Below are 10,000 nucleotides of genomic sequence, written 5' to 3' on the forward strand. Positions count from 1 at the left end.
GCCTAAGGACCTCTTATTAGGTCATCTAGTATGTCATTTTTTTCCTTTTCTGGATAATTGGCATGGAACTGTGCAGTCTATTTTTTTGCCAAATTTGAAGCACCTATTGGTGTGCATTGTTCCTGACCCAAGTGATGATGAAAAATGCTAAAGCATTCCCCACAAATTTCTAAGTTTGAGTAAAACACAGTAAGGGACATGTTCTCTCTCAACTTTTTCAGATTTGCCATTTAAGGTAGCAGGAGGGTCTCTATCTTATTGTCACCTGTATGCTGGCGTCCTGCAGTGGTGTAATAAATATTTTTTCGATTTGGGTTAACGTTTTGGTTGTCTCTGTTGCAGTAGCTGTAAGTGCAACTATTGGTGCGATAGGAAACAGGGCATTCAGCATACCTACAGTGTAGTTGCGCATAAGCAGGTCGAAAATTTTTCCTGTAGAGAATATGATTTATTTTAATGTTATTCAACTTTTTTTTTTTTGTTTTTCTTTTGGAGTTGATGGGTGTGTTTTGGAATTCCCAATTGCACATCCCTTCAAATCTTATCACCTACATGTCCTTTGAGACATATACAAAGATTCTAATTCCTGGTAATTTTTAATATATGATCATTTCAATTGCAGTTAACAGTGTAGTCTGTCAGAAATCAACTCCTTTTAGGTGTATTTCATACCTGAAATGCTCAATGAATTCAAACACTGCGAACATCTCATGCAGACTACATACTTTTAGTAACTTGATTTTGTTTTAACAAAAAATGCAAAATTACACATGTGCTAAAATGTATGAACAAGTTGATGCTTGCTTATTTGTTAAATCGGGTTGATATTACATGTATTTAGATGCATGCTCATCTCTAGAAAAGTTGACATCTAGCCCTTGAATCTACATGTACCAGTAACAATGCAAACGTATTGGAGCCATTCTTCTCTTTAATGAGCTGCAAAATATTGTACAACAAGATGCCTCCGTATATAAATAAATAATAAACAATACTAGTACATATATAACCGTGCTTTCTGACTGATCTCAAAAGTGATAAAGTGTGTATAGATATAAAATATATACGGTTCTAGAATAGCGGAATCTGCTCATTTTGAAAAAAATATAAATTATATAAATCAAAAATTGTTACCATTCTTCAATGAGATGTGTCTCGTCAACTACAACTGCTTTGACCTTTTCCCTGATTTGAACACTGTCCAAAACAATCCTAAGTTTCCCAATATACGACTATGATCTGGGTGCCCATAAATGATTCGATATTTGCACTGATTGGGACATTCCATTTTTCATCCGCACCCCCCTATGGAAGACATGATTCAGACAGGTCCCTTTTCCTCTGAAGTTAGATTCCAACAGGTCTTTTTTACTCTGAAGCTTGATTCCGACAGGCCCGTTTTTGAATAGAACAAAAGACTCTGGAAGCCGAAAGCTTACGTTTTTAAATTTCTCAATCAGAGAACGCTTTTTTACATGAATATGTTTCCAAAACCTGGTTACTCTTCTATTTTTAATTATATTGTTGGTTGTCCTTCAACTCCACCTTGATCACCTTCTGATAGTTATGTAAGATTTGAGGACGCTACGTTTGCTTGGAATCTCTTCCTTCCCTACGTATTTTTTGCTAAGCACACACTTACAACGCATGCAGTGCAACGTCAAGTGTTTTTTTTCCATATCTTGTGCGTGTGTTTTAGTCCCATCAATCATGAGAATATGAACTTCCATCAGCTTGCACAGGTGGGTCACAAGCATAAACTAGGCTCGATATCCGCCGCTCACTCGAGTTCGGGTATCCTCCCCGAGAAGAGACGGCTGGACGCGTGAAAATGGGCCAGGGCGGGGTAAGAGGGAGTCCCGGAACAGGACTAGTGAGCGATAGGTTGTGTCTGTGACATAAATTCAAATATAATTTATGCGAAGTTAAAAGTTGCGGGGAAATTGCATTAGACATCCCAAAAAACTGATTTTAACAAAACAGTAATTAAATAACAATACTTAAAACGTCTGTGCGAAGTTTCCAGATGATACAAGCTTGAATTTGTTGTTAAATGATCAATGTGAGTTTGAATTAAACCGGCGAATAATCAACAAAATCTTCGGTTGCTCCAGCTCTCAGTCGACCTCATCCCCCCCTCGTTTTGCCACTAATAAACTCAGCAGTAATTTCAATTGATCTTGAGGAATTTTACTTGCTCTTACATTAGCGAAGTCTAAGGAGAAATTGTAATAGCAATGGATTTGAAAGTCGTATTTTGCCGTTGGCGCCAACTGGAAAAGTAGTAAAGTTTCCGAACTCAGGCGATAGAAAACGACACAATCCCCATTCTGCAGCTTCTCGAACACTTTTCGTTGTCGAAATCATGGATGTTTCCTACCTTAAAAGCACTGTAAACCTCGAAAAGGCCGGGTCAAAGAATACCTTCGCAGTCAAAAAATATAATTTATGCGAGACCATGGATAACAGAAGAGACCATGGCCGGACGGATTTGTGCAGGCGAGTTTCTGATTGGCGGAGATTAACAATGGCTCACCTCACGCGTCCAGCCGTGATTTTGGGAGTGAGCGCTGGCTCATTTCCCAAAACAGCGGCTGGTAATCGAGCCTATAACGCATAATCCCCCGACATAACAACATGGTAGGAAATCTTTTACTTACCTGCAGTGCAGAATCCACACGACTTTGGGCAATTCTTTCTCATAAATTCTTCTTGGTCCTGACAGTAGTTTGGAATACCAGCACGCTCTGCACACCCATCCGCATAGGCAGGATCATCATCACAAACTATTTTATTGAAATTATAACCATAATTAATTTTAGCATTCAATGCAAAGTGGATTAGAGCGGTTTTCACATGTCGTAAAACCAAAACCAAAGTAATTACTTTGGCCAATCAAAAAGGAGGGAGACAATCCAGTAAACCAATCAAAACTCGAAGTAATTACACGTAGCCGTCACAAAGCGCGCGAAAATGTTCACGCGCGAGCCACGATTGGTTTTGGTTTCACTTCTGATTGATTGAAAAAGAACTTTGAACCAATCAATGAGTGAAGTAATGCAAAACCAAAGTAATTCGCTCATTGCTTTCGACACTCAATTGAAAACCGCTCTACCAATTATAAACAGTTCTTTTTTATCAGCATGGGCCAATTGAAACTGCAAAGGATATCTAGAAAAAGGAATGTTTATGTTTCGATCTCAAAATATTGAGCCATGGTCTCGTTTTTGGCGTCTGTGGTGACCATTTTAGTGACCGTCTTGGTTTTCTGGGAAAAAGTGAAAAAACCGATTCAGGCTTTTTAAATAGAAACCAAAAGAGGCGAATAACCCTTATATCAGTTTTACTTTGCCATAACGAATAAATTACCGCTGTCTAAATTTCATTGGAGTGAAATTCGTCACAATTAGGTACAGTATTACAGCAACTGAACTGCAAAAACGTCATACACCAATAAATCAAACGATTTTTCAGTTTTACTAGAAATCCAAAATGACCACCAGGATTGCTTCCACGTAAACGAGGCCACATGGCAATATTTCCACATGTTGCAATGTAAGATGCGAAAATGTCACATGTTACGGCATACATGGGGCCACCATTTTCCCACTCGACCAATTACAATAATATTTCAAGTTTTCGACTGGCGCGGCCTGAGACTTGAAAATCATTCAAACATTACAGGGGGAAATGGTATAAGTTACAAATTAAGTAATGAAGGGTTTAAAAATGCCAGTGCCTAAGTCAGGTTATTTCAACTTCATCAATGTCAGAGCTATCATTTCGATGCAAAGATCGCAGATAGCAATTTCAATAATCAATGACATATATCATCTTGGTTTAGTTAGCATCAGATGGAATAGCTGACAATTATAACATCTCAATTCATGCCTTTCCGTATGAGCACAATTTGTTCAACTGTATTCTCTAAGACCTTCACTCAGTACCCCTTTCCCAGGACCTTTCCCTTTGTCTTGGGGAAAAGTCCTGGCAAAGAAGTTGCCCTAGCTTTGCCGCCCTGCCGAGGACTGCCGTCGACCAATCAGGTTCAATGGATATTATTTCAAAGAGCAAGTGGCGGGAATTCGTTTGGAGTCCTCTCTCTTTAAATTTCCTTTTGAAAGATTAAAAAAATCCTTATATCAGGTCAGGAAGTTTTGGTATTATTTTATTAAAAACGTCAACCGGGAGAAGTTTGTCAACATTGTGGATGAATTGAATAGGCCTAGCCTTTTGCACCGCCATGCTGGAGAGCAAGCTCATTATTATTCCCGCACTGGGACATTAAAACAAAGGCAAGTCAAGCTTGACTGGTTCAGGTCTCTTTGTTTTAATGCCCCAGTGCGAGAATAATAATAATCTTGCCCTCCAGCATGGCGGATTTTGTACCACTATCTTGACCTCACACTTAGTCAATAACCCATATATATTATTGTTGATGTTAATATATAGACAGTATTACTAAATAAACATGACAGTGTGCACATCACTTTTCTTTCTTTCATCGAGCTGGAGATACACATATTGAAGTGAGAAATTTAGCACCGGCATAAAAACCTGGAAAACTCATATTGCTGTTCGGAACTCAGTTTCGAGCCAGCTGGGAACTTGATCTCGGTAAACGCTGTAATCAGGTTCCTTCGAGGACCGGGAAGACAAGAGAGCCTGTTTAAAGGCTATTATCCCCCCACCCCAAAAATAAAAATTAATGAAAAGTGAAACATACAGAATCATCAAAAATCTTTCCACCAGAAAATGTATTCAGCTTCTGTTGCATTACTTTAGTTGCGCGGGTGAATAATTTATATTAATCAGTGGCAAAATTTCCGCCATAACGTTTCAAAAATAATTTAGAACACATCAATTATTGTAACGAAACGGTTAGTACTTCAGTGTTTTTTTGTTTTCATTTTGTATCATAAATACGAACAACGAATATTTTGTCAGTTTTTGAGTTGGTGAATGTACACAACCACTGACAATTATGGAGTCAGGTCCCCCTGTAAGGTGCACAGCATCAGCCGAACACGTTTAAATCGTTTTGTTCTTATTAATTAAACCGCTCGGAAAATCCAAATTGGAGTTACAATCTAAACGTTATTTTGGCATGAGTAACTATACATATCTTGAGGGATTCAGGGAAAAAAAACGCAGCGCCATAAAATGAATTGCAACAGTCGGTATGACGGTTTTGGCGGGATTGGTAGTCTCGCGTGATGATTATGAAAACAAAAACTAGTCAAACGTTTATACAAATCCAAAAGACGTTTTGATCTGTAATTTTCTTTTAAATTAAAAATGATCAAACGAATATAATCAACGTCTGGTTATTACTAGCTGTATTAGAACGTTAACCCTTTACCTTCATCACGCAGAAATTTTTCAGCTTCCATAATGGCATTACCTAAAAATGTTGAGATAAAGAACTACTTAATATGTGAAACGGTAAAAACAAAGTCATAGGTATAAACGCCACCAAATATCTTTTAGGAACATTTTTTACATTATCGAATTATTAAAGAATTAAATTCAAAAAATGATTAGCAAATAAGTATCGACATAGCAATAGCAAACATTTACCATTGGAATTATGAACAAGTAATAATGTAGCAAACACAAAGATCGCCTTCATTTTCTTTGTACCCAGTGAAACTCCTGGTGTTGCTGATCAGACTTCTTCACACTGCTTCTTTTGCTTTTAGGGCCTTTTGACAATATCAAACAGGCGCTAGGGCTTATATATCGACGGCGGTGAAAATCGTTTTCAGACAATGATGGCACTCAACCCTAACGCTTAATTATGATTCGTTCCTAAGGGCTGCACTATGGCTTTGAAGTTTGCGCGGTCAAAAGAAGAGAGTTGAGGCTGGTTCAAATGGATGCATGGTTTTCATAGAAGGTGAAAATTTAGAATTAAGCAGTATTCCGCTTATCTTATTCTCGCGCATGTCTTTTTGCATATCTGGGGCTCAAATGTTCCATTCAATATATTTACTCTCATAAAATTATTGCGTATCCTTGATAACTTATTATAGGAAAGTGTGCAGTGAAATTTTGTTTTTCTTGAGACGTTTCTATAAGTGCTTAGGTTGGTTCTTTGAATAGAACAGCCTCCTAATAGATGGCAAATAGTTTATTCGACAAAATCATGCCATGGCTATTCCGGTGCTACTCGGAGGGTAACCAAGCACTTATACACTCTTTCCTAAATCCCATTATCAATCTCCTAATTCCATCCCTCACCTCTTTCCTGCTCCTGTTTTGTCCCCTTCCAATGTTGTTTCTCATCGAGCCAGAGTGCAAGAGATATATAAAGACTTTAGGGTGATAATCACAAGAGATGCGATCTGCAGCCTGCAGATGCCACGCGAATCGTCTGTGTCTGTGTAGAAGTGTAATATAATCGCGAATTTGCAGCTCGCCCCTACTGCATTGCGCCGACAGTACAAACCCAATATCAAAAATACCACAATACTCTTGTTTGTCCCTCCAACATTTTGCATAGGCATTGTTTCCAAATCGTACTTCTTGTAAAATCGGTTAACAGCTGATCAAATTATGGCCGCTGAGAAGGATTTGAAAATAATTGATGTTTAGGCTCTGTTTACGTCTATCGTTGCTTCGACTTCATTTCTTTTTTCAAAAATCTTTAAAGGAAGAGCAGAGAGAGTGCATCCGAACAATGGTTTGTCCAAAAAAAGAAATTATAGTTGTACTTCCTACGGGATTTGGCAACAGTGACATTTACGGGACCAAGTATTCTCGAAAAAATGCATCGTTCCTCTTCCACCGACTCGAAAACGTTTGTAGTCGTGGTAAGTCCTTTGGAACATATTCGAAAGCAACAAGTTGTGAATCCAAAAAGAACCGCATAGAAGGCAGCTTAGTGCTGCCACATTCGGAGAATCAGCCGAGCTTGACAGAGAAATTCGACATTGTTTACGGAAGCGCTGAACAATCTGAACAATGGTTTAGTGACACACTTCTTACAAAATGATAGTTGAGTTGCTGCTGCTGCTGCTGTTTGAAAACTAGAATTTCTCAAAGTCCACTATTCTCATATTTATTTTAATAGTATCTTTTATTGGCATCTCAAATATTCGAGTTTGAATGAAATTCATTTTGTACTGCCTGTGTTGTGCAAACTCATAAAGCCAGCAGTCTTGCTTCATTCAGCAGCTCCAAAAGTGGCGGTCAAGTACTTCTTTCTACCTTATAGAATACCACAAAAATGATGTCAAAATGCGATGCCACTTGAGAGAAACTAAATTTGTAAGATTTTCTTTGCAAAATACCCCCCTCCCTATTTTCGTTCAAAAGGTTTTCGAATGTCTGACAGAAAAACCGCACCAACCGTCAAGCGGGATTTGCAGAAATAGCATTGATTTTATGGACGAAGTCTGATTCCAGCCAGAGTGCTGTTTTGTTTTCGTCGCTTCTTTCCTCGAATCGCAAGATGCAGGTAATTTCCGGTTAATTCTGATTGGCTCACATTTATAGCTACATGACACATGATAACATTACTCTTGTGTCTTTACTGCTGGGCGGCAGACGACTCGTTAAGAAATTGTATCAGGCGTACTTTTTCGCGTCCTGTCTAAAGAAAAGTACGCCTGATCGCAGGTTTGGAATACTCGGACAAAAAAAAATCCGAGTGGCCCCTAACAGTGGATGAACCGGCGTTGACCGTCCGATTCCTAGTGCGGATCCTCTGCCATTGAGCTATGGGAGACTGGTGTAAAATCCACAATAACCTGATTCACAGAGTTATTGATTTAATGAGAAATAAATTAATTCTTGGCTCGGCTTGTTTACAGAGTAACTTGTACACCTCGAGAAATAGGTAACAAGTGCAGGCGCGTATCCAGGGGAGGTGAAATGGGTGAATTTTCACCCCCTTTTTCTGAGCCCCCCTTCTTACACAGACCTCAAACACCTCAACCAGGCTTTGGTTCTATTACATTGTTACAAAAATTCACCCCCCTCCCCCCCCCCATTTCAAAATCCTGGATCCGCGCCTGAAGTGACAAAAATATTGAGAGACAATGGTGAAGGAATCAAGTTTTACAAGAACTACCCCCTTGATGTGATGCTATTTCATCATGCTCAAATGCGACAACGGTCTGCAACTTATCACGACGTTTACTTTTAAAATCAGTTCCTCCACGAAACGAGAGGAAGACAAAAAAAATTAATCCAACATTTCTTCAGTTTAATACCTTCCTTTAGGTTTTGTTAAGTTACAAACACTAGCGGTGGTTACTTTTTACTCGAATTTATAATCTACTGATGTCGGTAACTACCACTGTAAAACAAAGTCCGTCGCCTTGTTCGCGCTACACAATCACACTTTTTTCGTGGATTCTTCGTCTTTAAACTGTGACAATCACATCCCTTTCTGCTACTTGGCATCTAAAGTGTTGGGAATAAATAAAAATGAACAGAGTCGGGTGACTCAAAGTCAGGTATGCAGCAATTATTTTATAAAAGGGACGACGGTCTGTTATCAAAGAAGTTAAAAACTATTAACTGAAGCACCAAACTCCTTTTTTACTTGTTTTTATGCATTTTTTTCCCTGAAAAACCCAAACGACAATGTCGCTACAGAAACAGTATCTTGTGTACGTTTTTCCTCAGTTTCTTGACATGATCTTTAATGATCTCTATGTCTTTTTTCTGATCCCTTCTGCATGAATAAACACACATAATCCGCAAGTTTTCGGACAGGCTTTCTTCATAAACTCCATCTGGCCTCGGTTGTTCAAAAGGTGTATAACGCTATCCACCGGATAAATCACTATCCAGCGGATAAACACAAGCAAAACCGATTGAGTTATCCAGCGGATAGCTATTTATCCGGCGGATATCGCTATCCACCCTTCGAACAACCGGGGTCTGGTGTTTACAGTAGTTTTTCACATTAACTTTTTCTCTGCATTTGTCCTTATAGTTTGGATCATCAACAATCTAAAAAAACTGTGCTGGAAACTCTTTTCGGTAGCATAATAATTACTAGAAATTTTTCATTCACGACAGTGCACTGTTACATTAGACCTTATTTGCACTACTACTAAAATCAACACGACATGTTTAAGGGTTTACGCAGCGGCCCTTTTCGTTTAATCGTATTTGTTCCTAATGGAATAAAAACATTTAAATTAATTATAATAGAGGACGAGAGAAAAACCAGCGAAATGGCACGTTAAGCGGACTACGCGCAGCCATTAGCCGGTAGATTAAAGATTTTCCTCTTTCTGGCTCTCCGAATTGCATTCATTTAAATGAAAGGTGTTCTTGTAGCCTCCGTACGAACAGGCATGCTCAGTACATTGGAAATCCGGACAAGCTGCTTCGATTGCTTCGATTTGATATTTAATGGCGCAACCCCCGCAAAATCTTTAGCTCAGTTTTCACGAGCAATTTTCCCTTGACAAGTCACTGGGTTTCTTTGTCAATTATCATAGCTTATCATTAATCGAGTGATATTTCGTATGCGTCCAAGTTTCCGTTCTATTACCGTATTATAACGTATACGAATTTCCACCACATTGGCTTGATACTTCCCTAACGTAAATCGGACCAAACAACATGGTAAGACTTTTTCACTGACCTTCACTGCAGAATTTACAAGATTTTCGACAAAACGTTCTCGTAAATGTTTCTTGGTCCTGACAGTAGTTTTCAACAGCAGCAAAAGCAGGACACCCATCCGCATAGGCAGGATCATCCTCACAAACTATTTTATTAAAGGAATTACAATCATTGTTAGTTCTAGGCATTCAATGCAAAGGGGATTACATTACCGACAACTCACGGTTCTTTTTTCAGTATAAGCTACTGAACTGCAACTGCACAAAGCGGAGATGCCGAATGCTGGTGTGAGCCGTTCAGCCAGGAAATTTGTGCAATCTTAAGCGAAGGTTAGTCCTCAATTGATAAATGATTTTCCGATTACTGTCATTAAGCTACAAACGTTTACCTTCGCGATCCTGTCTTTGCT

The 10,000-nt window shown here is 38.8% G+C and overlaps 1 protein-coding gene across 1 annotated transcript in view; it reads right to left on the reverse strand.

Annotated features, from left to right (window-relative positions):
* The window catches only part of LOC138039717 (uncharacterized), a 29,049-nt gene that overhangs the window by 9,104 nt on the left and 9,945 nt on the right, over nucleotides 1-10,000 (reverse strand). Inside the window, exons 7-11 of the mRNA XM_068885565.1 lie at nucleotides 9,611-9,736; nucleotides 8,406-8,412; nucleotides 6,244-6,317; nucleotides 5,363-5,404; nucleotides 2,661-2,786 (exon numbers count right to left, since the gene is read on the reverse strand). Of these exons, the coding sequence (XP_068741666.1) occupies nucleotides 2,661-2,786; nucleotides 5,363-5,404; nucleotides 6,244-6,317; nucleotides 8,406-8,412; nucleotides 9,611-9,736 (375 nt within the window). The remainder of the gene's footprint in view (nucleotides 1-2,660; nucleotides 2,787-5,362; nucleotides 5,405-6,243; nucleotides 6,318-8,405; nucleotides 8,413-9,610; nucleotides 9,737-10,000) is intronic.

Source organism: Montipora capricornis, chromosome 3, assembly GCF_036669925.1.
Source record: "Montipora capricornis isolate CH-2021 chromosome 3, ASM3666992v2, whole genome shotgun sequence".
In the NCBI taxonomy this organism is placed as follows: Eukaryota; Metazoa; Cnidaria; class Anthozoa; order Scleractinia; family Acroporidae; genus Montipora; species Montipora capricornis.